Source organism: Pseudorca crassidens, chromosome 10, assembly GCF_039906515.1.
Source record: "Pseudorca crassidens isolate mPseCra1 chromosome 10, mPseCra1.hap1, whole genome shotgun sequence".
Lineage (NCBI taxonomy): Eukaryota > Metazoa > Chordata > Mammalia > Artiodactyla > Delphinidae > Pseudorca > Pseudorca crassidens.
In genome coordinates, this window is record NC_090305.1 from 52,225,241 (window position 1) to 52,244,052 (window position 18,812).

The following is an 18,812-nucleotide window of genomic DNA, read 5'->3' on the forward strand; positions in this document are numbered from 1 at the left end:
AAAAGGCTTTCTAACTCCAAAGTATAATAATTCAGTGTTGTAACCTTCAAGTAATGTTTGTCATGTCAGTTGTGGTCTAGATTTGGGACTTGCTGTTTCTACATCTAGGAAGATATGTAGCTATAGATATACACGTACATGTATGCATATGAACTTTATCATTATAAAGCATATGAGGGAGAGAAAATAGCAAATCATTTGCATACAAATCAGAGAAATTCATCTGCAAACTTTCCTGGATATAACAGCAAGTATTTTATTTTATTTTTCTACTGCAAAGCACTTTATTTTTTTTAATTAATTTTTATTGGAGTATAGTTGATTTACAATGTTGTATTAGTTTCTGCTATACAGCAAAGTGAATCAGTTATACATATATCCACTCTTTTTTAGATTCTTTTCCCATACAGGTCATTACAGAGTATTGAATAGAGTTCCCTGCGCTGTACAGTAGGTCCTTATTAGTTGTCTGTTTTATATATAGTAGTGTGTTTATGTCAATCCCAATCTCTCAATTTATCCCTGTCCCCCCTTCCCCCCTTGCTAACCATAAGTTTGTTTTCTGCATCTAACTGCAAGTATTTTAAAGGTAGTATTAAAAAAATAAGGACATGGGTTCTAACATAGAGTTAGAACCAGACTTATATCCATAACTTGTACATCATTATTATTTATCCCATATCAGGACAGGCTACTTCTGTCTGCATATGAAGGAATTAGGGATCCTGATCAGGTAGAAGACAGCAGGAAGCTTAAGGACTATGGAGAATTATAGTAAGGGCTGAAAGTCCAAATACACTGTTGTGTCAACTTAAAGAAAAACACACAACATAGGAGTCGTTAAAGTTTTATTCAGGGACCTTACTGAGGACTGTGGCCTGAAAGACAGCCTCTCAGAAGCTCTGAGGGAATTATTCCAAAAAGGTAGTGGAGAAACTAGCTTACATATGATTTTTGGCCTGGGAATATGTGCAGTCAAGCATACACCTTGATAAAAAAATTACTGCTAGTCACAAAGAACAAATATCTTAAGTTAATGATTTTAGTGCTTTTCTATCAATGGGAGGAAGCAAGAATCGGGGCTCATTAAAATTCTCCCTGACCTCTACATCTAACTGTCTAAGGGGCCTGTTTGTCCAAAGCACAAAGTGCCGCATCCTGTTTTTCATCCCAGATTCCCCTGACGGTGCCCTGTTGGTGACAGCAGTGGCTAAGGACCTAGGGCTGAGGGCTGAGCCAGGCTCTTTGTTCTTTGTTCTCAGTTCTAGTGCTGGCAGTTTTCATCTGGAATTCTAAAAGTGTTTCAACTACATCCTATCATTGTATCCATCTCATTTATTAATATTTTCATTTAGCAAACATTTGATAGAAGCCTGCTTTTAGCCAGACTTGATATTAGTCCTTCCTGTGCTCAGGTCATAATCTGGCACTTGGCATGGAGAGAACCATGCATGTGAACTGTGGTGTTTCCAAACTCTGTGGTATTGGACGTGATTTCTAAGCTAGAGGATGTTCTATGGCTATCATGCTAGAGGCAGACATCCATTCTCTGTTCCCCAAATACCGATCCATATTTCTATTATGACAGCCATTGCCATCCATTAGAGTATTCCTTTTACTTGTCTTTTTCCCTCTAGACTGACCACTTTTTTCAGGTACAGAGTCCAGGGTAGTGAAACATATATGTATACTGAATAGCTTTCAGTTTTCTTTTATTAATGAATGAATGTGTTAAAAATGTTTCTAAGTTTAACATCCTTTGATTAGTATCGTTTTTGAATTCATTAGTATGAACAGCTTTTTTTTTTTGCGATACGCGGACCTCTCACTGTTGTGGCCTCTCCCGTTGCGGAGCACAGGCTCCGGACGCGCAGGCTCAGCGGCCATGGCTCACGGGCCCAGCCGCTCCGCAGCATGTGGGATCTTCCCGGACCGGGGCACGAACCCGTGTCCCCTGCATCGGCAGGCGGACTCTCAACCACTGCGCCACCAGGGAAGCCCTGAACAGCTTTTTAATGTACAAGTCACCCTGAATATCACAGGGGTAGTTTAATTAAAAACTAATTCATATCCATACCTGAAAAAAAAGATAGTTTCTAGATTAAAATTTTATCATATTTTATCTTAGTTCTTGAAAATTTTTTAAATTTGTTTTCATCTCATCCCTCTACTCTCACACAAAGATTTTTTTAAGCTCGCCCCCAATAAACTGCTTCTGTTGTCATTAGCTTACTCTCTCTACCAGCTCCTCCCACTGTACTTTTTTTTTTCTGAAGTAAGATTTATAATCTATCTGAGGTGAGAAATTTTAAAATTTAATATTTAAAACATCAGACTTGTAAGTTATGATAATAAAGAGATATTTTTTAAAAAGCATCACTACAAATCCAATATAAATACTAGAAGAATTTAAATAAACTGAATGCTAATTAAAAATGTTCAACTTCTCTAAGGGACAGCAGGAATTCTGCTATTAATACATATTAGCTGAAATGTATATCAATATCTACTTATAAGATACGATGTTAGAAACATTTTTAGTGAATCATAAAACTGAAGTTGTGTTAAGTTTTAAATAAAAATCAGTATATAGTGTTTTACATTAATTTTGCTAAGCAAAATACTTGTCGTCTGTTCATTTGCTTGAGATAGCAAATCCTATAAACCATTAGATTATTTTATCAGTTTATGCATCCGATGTTTTATGTTTAGTGCAGAGTTTGGGAGACTAGAAATACTCCACTAAGCAAGCAAATTGTAATTACTTCTTCATAATTACCATGCAACTTTATTGCCATGCATTGTTATAATTATATTTTAAATATTCCCCATTTACATGAGAGACCAAAATGTCTTCTAGCACATTACAAACTGTGGCTTATAACTGCATCTCACTTCCACAAAGGCCTTTTCTTCATTTAGCCTCTATTTCAACTACTGTTAAAAGAGACTAAACAAAATCAATTGGCATCATAATACTGCAATAAGGAAATTGTAGACAATATAACATTTCTGTGCTACTGAAATCGTCTCATTATTCAGAGGATTCATGTTTAACATCTAAGGTATATTCCTCCTTCCTTAAGGATTCAGTCATAATTACATCAGTGCTTCTCAAACTTCAATGCATACAGGAATCACCTTGGGATCTGCTGCAAATACAGATTTTAATTCAGTATATCTGGGAAAGGGCCCTCGACTCTGCATTTCTAACAGGCTCCCATGTGCTGATACCACTGCTGCTGGTCCTTGGGCCACACTGAATAGCAACACTGGCAAGTATTATGTATATCTATGTGCAAAATGCTGTTAACAATTTTCACACACACACACACAAACTTCACCCAGAACTCTGCTATAATCACTTTCCACCTTCAAGCCTGGAAATTACTTATTATTGTTAGAAGACTTAACAGAAACTGTTACCAAAATCAACTTCCGCTGTTCACCACTCAGAAGCCAATACTCAAGAGACAAGTGTTGGTTGAAAAGAAAAGATTGGTTTATTCAGGAGACCAGTAACCTGGGGAGAAGGTGGACTTGTGTCCAAGAACCAACTCCCAAGTTTCTGCTCAACCATGAAAGTTTTTAAAGGTAGAATCATTTGGGGAGGGGGTCAGAGTCTTTGTTATCTTCCGCTGTGTATAGACCTTCTTCTGATTGGTTGGTGGTGAGGTAGCAGGGTGGTATCCAGGAATTTTGTGCTTGGCCTGAAGTTATCATCCTGGGGCCTTAGTCCTGCAGAAGAACTCAGAGCTATATTGTTCCATACATTCCTTAAGCAGGAACCAAGACCCTGCCCCAGGGCGGCTGCACTAGTGGTTCTTGCCTGCTCCTCCTTTGTTTCTGCATTCTCTCCTCTCCCTGATTAGCAACTCTTTGAATCTACCCTTTGGAACTCAGGGAAGGTCAGGGAGGCTGAATGAAGCCTATTTCCTACAAAGAAGAAATGGGGGACACGGAAAGGATTTGTACCCAGGAGGGCCCCACAGGGTCCTTCTTGGTTTCAAAACATCATTGAACCTGTGAAAAAAATCTGCCAAGTAAGCATTAGGGAATTTCACTCTGAAGTGACATGGGGTAGTAAGAGACAGCTTCCAGAAGAATGTGACATTTGAGCTACATTCTGAAGGTTGATTAGTAGTTTGCCAGATGGAGGGTATGGGTCCAGGGGGCGGGGTAGGAGGGAGATGCAAAAGGAGATTTCAGGCAGGAGGAAAGGCATTTAGAGGTGAGGGGACTGTAAACCACTGGGGGAGAGGAGGAGACTGATGAAAGGTAAGATTAAGGGCACAAATTCTTATCTTCTAATTGAGGAGTTGAGACTTTACCCTGCAGGTGTTTAGAAATTACATGAGGACTAGAAGATTATATAAATCTAACTAATTTACTAATGTTTTCTCTTCCACTCTGAATAAAATAGTCCCTTGGGAAACTGACAATCAGAATGACACGCCTGCAGTTCAAGGGCAATATTACGGATATTCCATCTTATTCTAATGACACTTTTGAACATTTGTTTCTGGGGTTTTATTTTTTTAATTCATTTAGCGAAACATTGTGGCCCTATCTTCTTTACCATCATAATCATCTTCAAATTAAGAAAGTAACAGGAGATGTTTCAACTTAGCGATGCCAATAAATACAAATAGGTCATTGTCAACATCCATAGCCTGACAGTTTATGAAGATCCTTGAATATCAGGGTGGCTAATATTTGAAGCCTCTAAGACACTGTAAAACACAATTTGCAAAGATATCTCAGTTGAAAGCTAAGAAAGTCTCACCCCATGACTTTTTAAATGTCCCCTAGTGTTAAAAATAATTTTTTGAAAGTTCTCTTTTCAGTAATGGCAAACTTCAAGATAGGCTTAAAATCCAGAATCTCCTAGTCTATCTATATTTGATCCTTGGCAAGCTAGACTATTGTTATCTGGTAATATTTGTTTCAGGGATGCTTCTGCACAATTTTTTATGCTAGTGGGTAAAAGAAATCTTAAGGTTAATCGTTCATTCAGTCTTTTCTTTTCCTGCCAGTACTGTTCCCCAATTCTACAGCTTCCAAGGTTTCACCAAAAAAAGACTTTTAAATGTATATATACACACATAAACATATGTATAGTAGGAGAGGAAAAATAATTTTCTCTCTACTCTTCTAGGTCTTGACTGAGACACCCCCTGTAATAAATGACAGATTAACAAGAGAAGAACAAACAGGCGTTTAATAACATGTATACTTCCTATACACATGGCAGGCACTCAGAAAAACTGAGCCCCTCAGTCAGCAGTCATTCATGGCAAAAGACAAGGATACAGGGAAGGGTGAAGAATTAGGACCACATGTGGGAGATCATGAATTGGGCAGCATCCCAGCCAGCAGAGAGAATGGAGCTACCAGGAGCTGTATAAAATAAAAGACTTTTATAGGCAGAAAAGAGTGGGACAAGAAAGGCATACTAGCAAAAAGTGGATTGGTTGTGACAAGGTCCCTTTCCTTTAGGGGATGCAGGGGTCTGTCAGGCAGGTTACCGCTCTAGTGCTGACCAAGGGATTCCTGATGGACTGGTTTCAGATTCCATTTCTCAGAGAGGCTGAAACTATAAGTCTCTGTTTGGTGACATGGGGCTTAGCATAAGTGACTTCATTTAGGGCTTGTTGTCTTGTTTTTAACACCAACATAATCGGAAGGGGTTGATTCTTGTCTCTTTACTTCTAAGGCAAGTTCACATTCTGCTTCAACTGATTATTTTTTCAACAATATTTGTTATATTCTTTTATGGTCTGCCAGTACTTTTTTGAAGCCCAGTTAGTTAGAACAGCCGCCAACAGAGTTGAAACTAAAAGAGGGCCAAATGTCTCTCCAGAAGCAAGAGGACTTCAAAAGATATGCATTACAAAGCACTACTGTGACTCACATAATCACTTATTTTTAAAGGGGATTTGCTAATGTAAAATTGGTTTCTTATCTTCCCAGCCCCTAGTGAGCCTTTACTGTGCAAATTCGCTGATGGAGGACAAAAGAAGCGACAGAATCAAAGTAAATACACCCAGAATGGAAGGCCTTGGCCCAGGGAAGGAGAGGTGAGTCCTGACTGACCTGTGCTCAGACATGTGGCCACAGACATCCCTCAGGAGGGTGGCAAGACAGACACACGGGGCTGTGAGAGAACCAGGTCCTGTAGAAAACCAGATGGCAAATGAGCAGGCCTTATATTGATTTAATCAGAATAAAATTAGTTCAGGAGGAGTATAGGACTTCCAAATTGACCTCAGTTCTGCACTACAGTAAGTCTTCTCTCTTTAACCAAACTTGAACCCTATAATACTCACTGAGAGACTTAGCCACAAAGAATTGATCCATAACTGTGTCATAGTTATAAAATGAGGGTATGATTACTTAAGAAAATATTTTCAGTGAAAACAATAGTGAGAGTTAAATGTTTGTGTTTGAAAAAAACAAACAAAAATTTAGATTTATTTCATTCTACTGTTGAGATGTTCCACTTGCACATATATGTGTAGTTACGAAATGCCCATGTGCTCATAAACATGTTGATATGTGTCTTATATATGTATATATCAATATAAAATATGACATTTTCTGTTGGTCAAGGAGAAAGAAAAGCAGATACACACAAGGTTTTGCTTTTCCCAACAAGGAGAAAAGCATTTAACAGTTAATTATCCCTTTACTCTCCTAACACAAAACAGTAGAAAAGCAAGCTTATGGCTCCAGTGCCACTTGGGAATGGATTCCTGTTGGTTATTTTTGTTGTGAGAAGACAAGGAAAAGGTGTCTGGGCTTCCAAGAGGTCTTTTTATTCTTTGTGAAATAGAATGGAGTTGTTTGAATGCCTTGAATAAATGCCATTTTGTACCAAGACCATCATTTCAACAGAAGAACTTTATTTAGTATTTCTATTCAAAGCATCTACTTCATCCATTTATCATTTAAGAGGCATCCTACTTGATGCAGCATTTTATACTTTCAACACTGAGATTACAGTTGTAAGGAAAGAAAAGAGGGTGGGATTTTTTACTCAGCAAAACCTTTAGCCGTTTTTCAGTTTCTAAGACTGTAGTCTGTTTTGAGTATTTCCATGCAGATCTCAAAACCCCTTGTAAAGTGGATAGCTATGTTTAAGTACTGTATAATCTATAACTCATTACCTTAAGGAAAAAGAGAATCACCACTGAACACTTGAAGCTAATTTAAAAAAAAAACCAAGAGTTTCAATTTTAGAAAAGTAGTCAGAACAGAAGAGGGCAGGGTGTGACCGTGTGTTTTTAGTGGGCAGTTTGTGATCAGCAGGTAGCCCACTGCCCCCAGAAGAAAGGTGATTTGTGATAGCACTCATTTGCACAGTGGTCCCATGCCAGTCATCCATGGTCTAGAAAGACTCATTTGATCTTTCAAAATTTACTTGAGTCAAATGCCTGCTGATTAGAGATTCCTGGATCACAGACCATAACCCCAAGCCTCAATATTTAACTAGGTAACTTAGCAATGATGACTGAAATTTCAGTTCCTATATTATTACATTCCCTGAATAGATACCAATTGCAGCAAGACACCTCACTTGAGTCTACGTTTCTTAGAAACCAAACCAATAAACATAAAAGAAATGTAAACTTAGAGCGGCCACCCTGCTACTGTATACAGAATCCAGGGCTCTGGATTTAGAGCATGATAAAGACCACGTGTACTATTGCCATGGAAGCACTGTGGAGTCAAATTTAGGACCCAGGCACCTTGTAATTTAAATGTAGGTTTTAAAGTATATTCTTAATCTTTGTTTTCAAAAGTTGCTTTTTAAGAGCTATAGGTTTTCTTGTTGAATATGAAAATCAAGGGACCATCATAAATTTATCTGTGACCAATAAAAACATATTCCAAGTATGCAGATACATTTCAGAGGAAAGAAATCAGGAAAATAAATGGCATGAACTGAAAATACACTTATCAGATATCTTGGTTTTGAGATGAGCATGTTAATTTTTACTCTGTGATTATGTGATTATGGTCTTAGAAGTAGACGCACCAAGAATATTGGAAAACTTTGCCCATTATTACATATATTTTTTCTTCTATTTCCCCTTGCATAGTACTTGCTAGACTAAATAAAAGTATGTATATTAGTATGGTGTATAAGGTATGACATCATACAAATTAATCCTGTGTAAGCAATATTTAATCATCTCTTATAAACCAGTCAGTTCCAGTTACTGTATTTCATTGTTTCTAAGACACACATTTTTGTTGCTGTTGTTTTTCCACATTTTGACACTGCTGAAATTGACTCTCCTCTTATAATCAATGGCAAGACAGTTTGTATTTTCTCCTGTTAAGTCACCTGGGGGTACTGTCTACATTCTCTGCTTTAGGTCTTTGACCGCATAGATCTTATCAATTGAAACTCTAACCAAAGCAAGGACTGTGGGTCAGATTCTTAAAGAGAACTTTTTGCTTCCTTCCCTCACCCAGATTGAGACATGCATCTTCCCTTGAAGTCCCTTTCTGGTGGGTGGTTTGGTGTTTTATTTACCTTGTAGCCCTTTGGCATTCCAGCTTTATAAGGAGATCATTTGGGCTATTTGTTTTTGCTTATTTGTTTTGTTATATAAAATAATGGTAAACCTTTCAATCATCGTTGCCTTAGATAAAATAAAAAATGATAATTTAGATTCTGCTGCTTCACAACCTGAGATCATAGCCCAGAATGAGGCTAATGTTTACTTTTCCTCTCTCTTGAGTCAGGTGAAAATTGATAGTGTGAAAAAGATTTCTGAGACAATGCTTCAGATACAAAACCAGTGGCTTGCAAGCAACTTTGAAGTACCTTAAACATGAAAATTGATAGGCTAATTAAAATTTTAATTTATTATGTAAAGCTGTTTTATTCTGGGTGGCATTTTGATAACAGTTCTTCTAGCATAGTTTGGTGAAATGCTATTACTGAACACGTTATACACATAAATTAGTGTAAATTAGCCAGGTTTTGAAATATAAGTATATGTTGGCAAACGTATTTTTGCATAAGTGAAGAATACTGGAATATTTTTAAGTTATTAACTAATCTCTCAAGTGACACCAAAAGCTATGAGCAGAAGGGCCAGGGATTGGGGCTGTGAGCCCTCTCTTTCCAAGGACTCTATAACAGTCTTACCATTTTGTTTCTTAATGCAGCCTTCCTCAAATTCTTTGGTCTTTGTTTTCCTTTATACTCTTAAAAATTATTAGTTATTAGTTCATTAAAAAAAAAAACCCATCACCTGTTAACAAAAATAGAACTCTTTTATGGAAAGTACTATATTTTTCAAAGCAAAGACTTTTTTTTTGAAGAAAGGCACTGTTTTACATTTTTGCCCATCACTTTAATGTCTGGCTGAGTAGAAGATGACTAGACTTGCATTCAGGCAGACCTCGTTTTACTGCACTTCCCTTTTCTGCACTTGACAGATGTTGTGTCTTTTACAAATTGACGTTTGTGGCAACCCTGCATTGAGCAAGTCTATTGGTGCCATTTTTCTAGCAGCATTTCCGTACTTCCTGTCTTTGTGCCACATTTTCATAATTCTCGCACTATTTCAAAATTTTTCATTATTATTGTATTTGTTATAGTGATCTGTGATCAGTGATCTTTGATGTGATTATTGTGATTGTTTTGGGGCATCATGAACTGTGTCCATATAGGATGATGTGTGTGTTCTGACTGCTCCACTCTCTGGCCATTCCCCCATCTCTCTCCCTCTTCTTGGGCCTCCCTGTTTTCTGAGGCAATGCTGAAATTAGGCTAATTAATGGTCTCTAAGTGTTCAAGTGAAAGGAAGAGTCCCACATCCCTCACTTTAAATCAAAAGCTAGAAATAATTAAGCTTAGTGAGGAAGGTATATCGAAAGCCCAGAAAGGCTGAAAGTTGGCCAAGTAGTCACTACAAAGGAAAAGTTCTGGAAGGAAATTAAAAGCACTACTCCAGTGAACACATGAATGATAAAAAAGCAGAATAGCCTTATTGCTGATACAGAGACAGTTTTAGTTGTCTGGATAGAAGACCAAACCAGCCACAACATTCCCTCAGGCCAAAGCCTGATCCATAGCCAGGCCCTAACTCTCTTCAATTCTAGCAACGATGAAAGAGGTGAGAAAGCTGCAGAAGGAGAGTCTGAAGCTAGCAGAGGTTTAAGGAGGTTTAAGGAAAGACTCCATCTCAGTAACATCAAAGTGCAAAGTGAAGCAGCAAGTGCTGATGTAGAAGTTGCAGCAAGTTCTCCAGAAGGTCTAGATAAGATAATAAAAGTGGCTACACTAAATAACAGATTTTCAGTGTAGATGAAACAACCTTCTTCGGGAAGAATATGCTATCTAGGACTTTCCCAGCTGGAGGAGAGAAGTCAGTGCCCAGCTTCAAAGTTTCAGAGGACACGCTGACTTTTGTTAGGGGCTAATGCAGCTGGTGACATGAAGTTGAAGCCAAAGTATCCAAGACTGGATACTACAGACATGATGGAAACATATAGACAGACTCCCTACCCCCTTGGAACCTAAAGTGGCAAAGTAGGAGATTAAAAGTAGAACTGAATACAATTTAGGTTGTAGAAATAAAATCACTGACTGTAACTGGCTTCGTACCTACACAACAGTTAAAGAAAGCCAAAGCCAAAATAACAGCAAAAATAACAAAAACAGCAGCCGCACGAATATCAGCTCACATTTGTCATGTTACTAACCATTAACTGTTCATTTGATTGATTGGTTGTTTGTTTTTCAGGGTAGGTAGCTGATTTGTCTACATTTAAACCCCACCCCACCCCCAATTCTCCTGGAAGTTGGAAAGCTCTGCTTTGTCACCCATCCCGTAGAGGCATCCATGCTCACGGGTGCCGAGTGGCTCTGAGAGAATAAAGTTAAGAGAAGTAACTTGAGCTTTGAGTTGTTATTTAATAAATCTTGAGTCCTCTAATGTGCCCAACTGAGAATAATAATTCTTTCTTAACTTTAAGGAATCATGTGTGTCAACGTCTGTGATATGCTCAAAATTGTTTGCTTTTGATTGTAAGTTACCAGGCACTCTACTCGAGTGGCTAACGGGGTCAAACACTGGAGTTTAAGTCACAAATCCACAGCTTTCAAGCTGAATGACAAACTTTGACCCACGTTTTGTTAATGTTTTTATAAGATCATACCCACAATCGTTATTTGCATTCCAAGCATTATTTGGCACTGAACATTACGTGATTTTCAAATTTCTAGCCAATTTTCCCTTGAAGTTCATGTAATCAAAAAAGCCAAGAGCTGGCAAGGAGAGGGGGACTTGGATGGAGAAGATGAAAGAAAAAGAAAAAAAAGTAAAAGAAAAACATGAACTCTTGTAGATATCAAGGAAAAGATTGAGCTACTGATGAATTACATGGTTGGTGTTTTTAAAGGGAAAGAAGATGAATTATTAACCTACCTATTCTGGCAAATAATGACGTTTACAAAAGTGCTTATACAACCTCCGTGGCTATGAAAAGTACTCCTCATGGTCACGTACTTTCCAGTATCTTTCAAAACTATTATCTTTGACAGAAGAAGCATTCTGATGCCACAACTGGTGACTTTCTGGATTTAACAAAGAATTAGCAAACGAATTTTCTTACATATTCTACGGACTTCATAGTACTGAATGTAAATAATCTTTAAGCTTCTGCATCCTAATCTATTTCAAGGGTGAGGTTACCAAATTCTTCTGTGTAAGGAATTTTTAGAATCCTTATAAATAGTGCTATTAATTTATAAAATTTCCTTTTGTTTAATGAAAGACTCAGACTCACAAAATAATCAGTTTGAAAAAAGGTACAGTTGATCTTTGTTATTCGTGGGAACCAGATTTGTAAATTTATCCCACTTGCTAAAATTTATTTGGTACCCAGGATCAATACTCGCGGTGTTTTTATGGTCATTTGAAGTTGTGCATAGCAGCAAAAAGTTTGAGTCACCAAACACATACCCCCCAGATGAGGTTGAGCACGTGATGCTTTGCCTTCTTGTTTCAGTTCTTATACTATCAACTAATGTCCTTTCTTTGGTTTATTTAGGGTTACAGGTATTGTTTGTTCGTGCTTTTCACTGTTTAAAATGGCCCTCAAGTGTAGTGCTGAAGTGTTGTCTAGTGTTTCTATGTGAAAGAAATCTATAATGTGCCTTATGGAAAAAATATGGAAAAGGAAAGATAAGCTTTGTTCAGGCATGACTTAGAGCACTGTTGGTTTTGAGTTCAATGTTAATGAATCAACAGTATATATTAAATATGGTGTCTTTAGAGAAAAATAGGTATAAAACAAGGTTATCTATTGATTAGTTGGTGAAAATGTTGTGACCAGGCAGGAACCTAACTATATATTTCCTCTAGAAGCAGTGACTCAGTATTCCCTAATTCAGTGTTCATGGTGACTTAATAGAATAGAATTACTTCAAATAACAAGATTCAATTCTATCTTATTTTATGATCACTGCCATTGAATGGGATCCAGTCTCTTGGTTAATTTTATGTCTCTCCCACTGATGTAAAAAATAATGTGCATGGGTATCAAAAGTAACTGTTACCAGTGTATGAGCCAACTATCTTAATTTGAAGAGTTGTGTTACAGTCTATTGTCAGCCTTTATGGATTTAAAGACATTAGTTCTTACTCTACTCAACCAATATGTGTAAAACTCTCTAAGGAATTTGGAAAAAGCCCTGATCCTGTTTTCATTAATTTAATGAGTCCATGAGTGACCAGTAGACTCGGAATTATTTCATAAAATCCTTAAACATTTGACACAATGTAAAGATTCATGTATCTTCCTTAGCAAGAAAAAGTCATTAGCCTAATACATTGAATTATTTCCACTACATTTATATCATTCTTATTTAAACACCTCTTTGCATCTGAGAAGAAGCCATTTTGGCTCTGTAGGAACCAAACTGGGTCACATTGATATGGACATTATTGATGCTGAAGGGCATGTAGATGTCTGTGGAAGTAACGGCAAACATGCTCCATAAAATCTGGAGAGAAGAGGCTATCACTCCAGTCACAGTTCATAGGGAAACCTAGCAACAGAATATTTTGAGTTTCTTGAAAGCATTTGGCTGTCAGTAGTTGTTACCAATGTTATTGTAAACCACATGCTTTGAGACATTCTTAGCAGTGAGGAAAACAAGGCACAACTCAAACACGTGGCCCTCTGGCCTGCAGTTGGATCTTTTCTGACTAGTGCATCCTGCTTCCAAACTATTTGATCAGTCACCAGTCAGTGTCCTTCGTATTAAGTATGAGAAGAACCTGACAGCAGGCCCAGGAATTCATCATTTCTGTTAGCTTGGGAACCATATTGACTACAATTTTATTTTACAATACTGAACATTAGAAAATTTGTTTCAGAGATACAGAATTGACGTCCTGCCCCAATGAGCCATTAGAAGTAATACTTTGGGGCTTCCCTGGTGGCGCAGTCGTTGGGAGTCCGCCTGCCGATGCAGGGGACGCGGGTTCGTGCCCCGGTCCGGGAAGATCCCACATGCCGCGGAGCCTGTGCGTCCGGAGCCTGTGCTCCGCAGTGGGAGAGGCCACAACAGTGAGAGGCCCAAGTACCGCAAAAAAAAAAAAAAAAAAAAAAGAAGAAGTAATACTTTGAGGAGAAACTGAAGCACAGTTTCCTATGAAATAGTATAGCTATCTGAAAATTAATTATTAATTATAATTATCTGAAAATCTTAGTAATAGTTGCATGTAGATTGAGGTTATCTTCAACCATATTCCATGGAAGTAGAAACATCATCTATATAGTTTGCTACTGTTTCCATTGGATATATCATAGTGCTTGGCAGTTAGTTGTCCAATTATTTTCTTTAATGAGACCTTGGGAAAAAAGTTAAGATGTATCTAGCAACATGGCCAGGTTCTGAAAATAGTCCTCTTAACTTTGAACTGAAGGAGAATCTTTACATATGTGATCTTGAAAAGAGCAATTGGCTGTTATGATACACGACAGCACTTGCAGTTAAGTGTGTTACCTAGCCCACCAGATGAAGTGTTTTCATTTCATGTGCTTTGCCTGCAATTTCGAAAGCAGACTCAAGGTGAATGACCCTTCTAATCTCAAAAGAAATCTTCCCATTGGCAAAAGAACTTGAATTCTTAGTAACTCAGCATGAATGCTTCCTTAGTTAAGTGTTCTTTTTTTTTTTTGCGGTATGCGGGCCTCTCTCACTGTTGCGGCCTCTCCCGCTGCGGAGCACAGGTTCCGGATGCGCAGGCTCAGCGGCCATGGCTCACGGGCCCAGCCGCTCCGCGGCATGTGGGATCTTCCCAGACCGGGACACGAACCCGTGTCCCCAGCATCGGCAGGTGGACTCTCAACCACTGCGCCACCAGGGAAGCCCAAGTGTTCTTATTTTAAAGCTGCTCGGTCTAATATTTACTAACCTATGATCACTAAAGGTAAATCTTGTAAATTCCTGTAATAGTGTAAGTTTGGATAAAATGTGATTGATGACAAGCTCTAGTCCTCTGTCTCCTCTCCATTCCCAAGGAGGAGAATGGGAAAACTTACTTATATTCTTGGGGAGGGGATAGTGTTGGGAGAATTAGGAGGGGCTGAAGGCTGGGAAGATTACATCAAGCAATTACAAGGAGAAAGGCTGATGGTTGATCTCCACGTCTCCTGTATGCCCTTGACCCAGTCTCCATGGATCAGGGCAGCTAAGTGGGGCATCAAGAACCTGGGGGATTTCTGGAGTTGTTGGCACTGTCTTGGCAACCCACCTGTCACAAAATGCAGAGTCATCCCCATCAATATTTAAGCTGCAGCTTGTGACCTCAAGGTAACATCAAACTATAGCTGGGACCTGGCAGAATACAGATCAATTAGCTAGATACCTGGGACTTTCAGCTGTCTAGCTGCACAGGCTCGCCCTGGATGCAACCTCAGCATCTGATATTTTTTACCCTATTTACCCATGTTATGGTGGAGATTAATAGTATATACACTACATCATTGGCTCTAAGACACCATCAATTAAAGATAAAGTATTATATTGAATACCACTAAAAAAGCAGAGAAACTTGCCAAACTCTCAAATGCCATCAAGTATACTGTGAGCCCCAATTTCATGGATATTAAAAAGTGAAACAAAACTATGTCTTGGATTGCTGTATGCCTGAAACTAACACAACATGGTTAATCAGCTATACTCCAATATAAAATAAAAATTAAAAAGCAAAAAACAAAACTGTCTTGGAATCTACAAAGATCAGTCATTTAGACAGAGATAAAAACAGAAGTACCTACATTAAATATGGCAATGCTCTCTTATCTCTTTTATGATTATCAATCAAGGCTTCATTTAACTTTGGTTTTAATGACGAACTCAGACTAGCACTTTTTTTCCCCCAAGACTTTGAGACCTTTAGCTACATGGTATAATGCTACGATACCTTTTCTTCTGCTTCCTTCTTTTTTTTTTTAATTTTTATTTATTTATTTATTTTTATTTTTGGCTGCATTGGGTCTTTGTTGCTGTGCATGGGCTCTCTCTACTTGCAGAGAGCAGGGGCTACTCTTGGCTGTGGTGCCCGGACTTCTCATTGCGGTGGCTTCTGTTGTGGAGCACAGGCTCTAGGCACACAGGCTTCAGTGGTTGTGGCTTGCAGGCTCTAGAGCACAGGCTCAGTAGTTGTGGCTCACGGGCTTAGCTGCTCCGCAGCATGTGGGATCTTCCCGGACCAGGGTTTGAACCTGTGTCCCTTGCATTGGCAGGCGGATCTTTAACCACTGCGCCACCAGGGAAGCCCTGTTTCCTTTTTAACAATGCTTTTTTGTGTGTGCCGCCATAGACTTTCTCAGCCTTCCAATCTTAATTCTGTCTGCATCTTTTTATCTTGACCTTCTCTATTGTAAGATAGGGGAGAGCATCTCTGTCTGACAAGAATGCTGTAGCGAAAGCCAAAAAAGCAGAAATATCGAGATGACAAGAGTTCATAAACAGTAGCATAACTCTCCTTGATGTTCTTTTCCCAAACACAAGGAGGCAAATTATCTCTATTCTCTGCCTGTTGTTACTATTTCTTTTTAAAGTGATAAGTCCCCTGCATTTCATTTGCTTAATTCCTGACAAACTCCTCGAGATTTCAAGACGACTTTTAACGATCTCCTCTTCTCTGCACTTGGGGTCAGATGCCTGGGTAAGGAGGGGCCTCGAGTTCCTCCTGGCCTCCCCCTCATGATATGGTTCATGTGCATGGGCTGCCCTGTTACATCGGGAAGGTCTCCCAATGACCCCAACAATCATTTTGCTTCCCCCCATCTCTACTAATCAATCAAGGGCTGAGACATTGTCTTTAGACGTTTGAGTGAGTTCACTTGAAATTGTTTTAAGGAAATTTTGCTAATAAGGAAAATCTAAAACACTCCAATTCCATTTTCAAATACAAATTTGGGAATTCCCTGACAGTCCAGCGGTTGGGGCTCCACATTTCCACTGCATAAAATTTCCATTCCCCGCAGTGGAAATATATTCATTTACTAATTCATTGAACAAACATTTACTGAGTCTGTTACATTCCAAGCACTGCTTCTGGAAGAAGATATACCAAGATGGAAACATTCAGGAGCCTGGTTAAGAGAGGCATACGCATGGCAAAGTGTGGTCGTGTTAGCTCCCATCCTGCATCATGGGGACAGAGCTAAGAAAGAGGTTAATGCTTTACGGAGAGAGAAATGGCTTTTAGAGGCTATGACATTTAGCCTGAGGCTGGGAGAAGAGCATTGCAGTATTCCCTCAGACAATGATACAGAACATTTCCAGCCAAAACCTATAGCTGCAAAGGCCCAGAGGTTAACACTATAGGGCAGGGTGAGTGTATGTCTGAGTTTGGTGAAGGGAAGGGTCTGGAATTGCACAGGAAAGTTGTGGAGGTCAGGAGGTACATACACATTTGATCACGAAGGGCTCTGTAAGCCATGTTTTATCTCAAAGGTGATAAGGTGCCACCAATGTGTTCAGATCTGCCTATCATAAGAACACATTTCACAGCATGATGGTATGGTTGGTGGATGGAAAGGAAGGTGCAAGCAAATGCTGGAGAGGATATTTTTACCAAAGGATAGTAGTAAACACCCAAACAAGAAATGATAACCTAAAAAAAGATACTGATGATACATGAACTTACTAATTTAACTTGGCAATAAGTGTCTGGAACTCAGTATGGATACTTGAGTTTGAGACCAAGATTTGGGCATCACTTGGACGTAAACAATAGTTGGGATCATAAAGTGAATGTCATCGTTGTGTAGAAGGAGAGAGAAGGAGGGAAACTCTGTCCTGAGCACTGGCACCTCAAAGGCAGATCGAGCAAGAAAAAGCCCTCTGAGAGGAAGAAGGGGAAAAAAAATCCCTGGTCAAATGATGCAAACTAATCAAATAAGATTTGGAATAACAGTGATTTGGGGGTTCAGAAATTATGAAAGTCAGGGAGTGCACTGTAAGCCAGTTCACAGGTTGGTTGGCATCTTTTGGGACAGTTAGCTAGGATTTCTGTCTTATCTTAGGACCATGCAATATTGGCTCCCTTTTGTAGGCTTTGGACATTTCCTTGTCTCCTGTCTCATTTGTCCCTCATCCTCTCTTTAGAGGAGGGACTGGCTGCACAAAGCCCAAGGAGCATCCCTCCAGCAGGTGAGAGCAGAGACCTGCCTTACATGGCTGACTGCCTCTCGCAGGAGACAAAGACCACTCAGTGGTCACTTATCCATGCCAGAGCCATTCCCGGTAAAACCCTACCACTTGCCTCTTCTGAAGGCCAGGAGTTCAGGCTCTCATATCCTCTTCAGCAAGCATACTCTCTTAACAGGAAAGAGGTTAAAAGCCCTTTCTTTGGCCAAAAGCTTGACAGGGTATTGATCATTTTGTGGTTTTTCTGGTGATCTTTATTGATTCCTCTGAATGTCTTGGATATCCACACTTCGGGGATCAAATATGAAACTTTCAATTTCTCAGCCAGTTTGGCCTTTGGATTTATACATTGTTACTAGCTTCCACCACTAGAAACCCTGAATCATTAACCCTGGATTTTCGGTCTTCATTCTTGACCCCCTGCTCAGTCTCTCCCTGACCCTTCTGGCTGTAACAGTCCCTATCCTTCCCAGCTTTCTGTATTCTACTGACCCAGCAAATCCAAATGTCTCCTGACATTTTCAAGCTTACTTCTGAATCAGACCTCTGATCTATATGACTTTTACAAATGGTATGCCTTTTTCTACCCTCCTGAATTTATAATTTTAAAACAAATAATAGAAGATATAGTATGTTTCTTCGGTTTTTCCTCCATTATAAAATATTTCTCATCATATACAACTTAAAAGAGCCAGAAAAAAATATGAAAGTAAAGAAAGCCATTTATAGTTAATACTTATCCCAATATTGAACATTGTTGACAGTAATTTTTCCTTAGTAGTCGAAGATTTTTTTAATTTTTAAAATTTTTATTTGTTCACACATATTGTACACGTAATTTTGTATCATGATTTCTTCACTAAAAGGCATGTTTTCTAAAGAGAAAGGCTGGTAAATAAATATAAACAAAGTTAAATGAGGTTTCATGACAATAGCAGTACCTAAACATTTATAACGCATTATACTTTTAAGCCATTTTCACATATCATTTTTTAAGTCATCTTATTTCAGTTATTAAATTTTTAACCATAACCAGCTAACAGTTATAAAGATTGTTTAATTAGTTGCAAGAATTAAACTCTTTAAAAACAATATCCAGAAAACCAAGTTA

At 38.6% G+C, this 18,812-nt stretch overlaps 1 protein-coding gene across 10 annotated transcripts in view; it reads left to right on the forward strand.

The window, feature by feature from the left end:
- RBMS3 (RNA binding motif single stranded interacting protein 3) overlaps positions 1–18,812 on the forward strand; it is a 723,832-nt gene that overhangs the window by 570,777 nt on the left and 134,243 nt on the right. For all 10 annotated transcript variants that reach the window (XM_067753570.1, XM_067753568.1, XM_067753573.1 and 7 more), the window contains exon 7: positions 5,974–6,080. In XM_067753570.1, the coding sequence (XP_067609671.1) occupies positions 5,974–6,080 (107 nt within the window). The remainder of the gene's footprint in view (positions 1–5,973; positions 6,081–18,812) is intronic.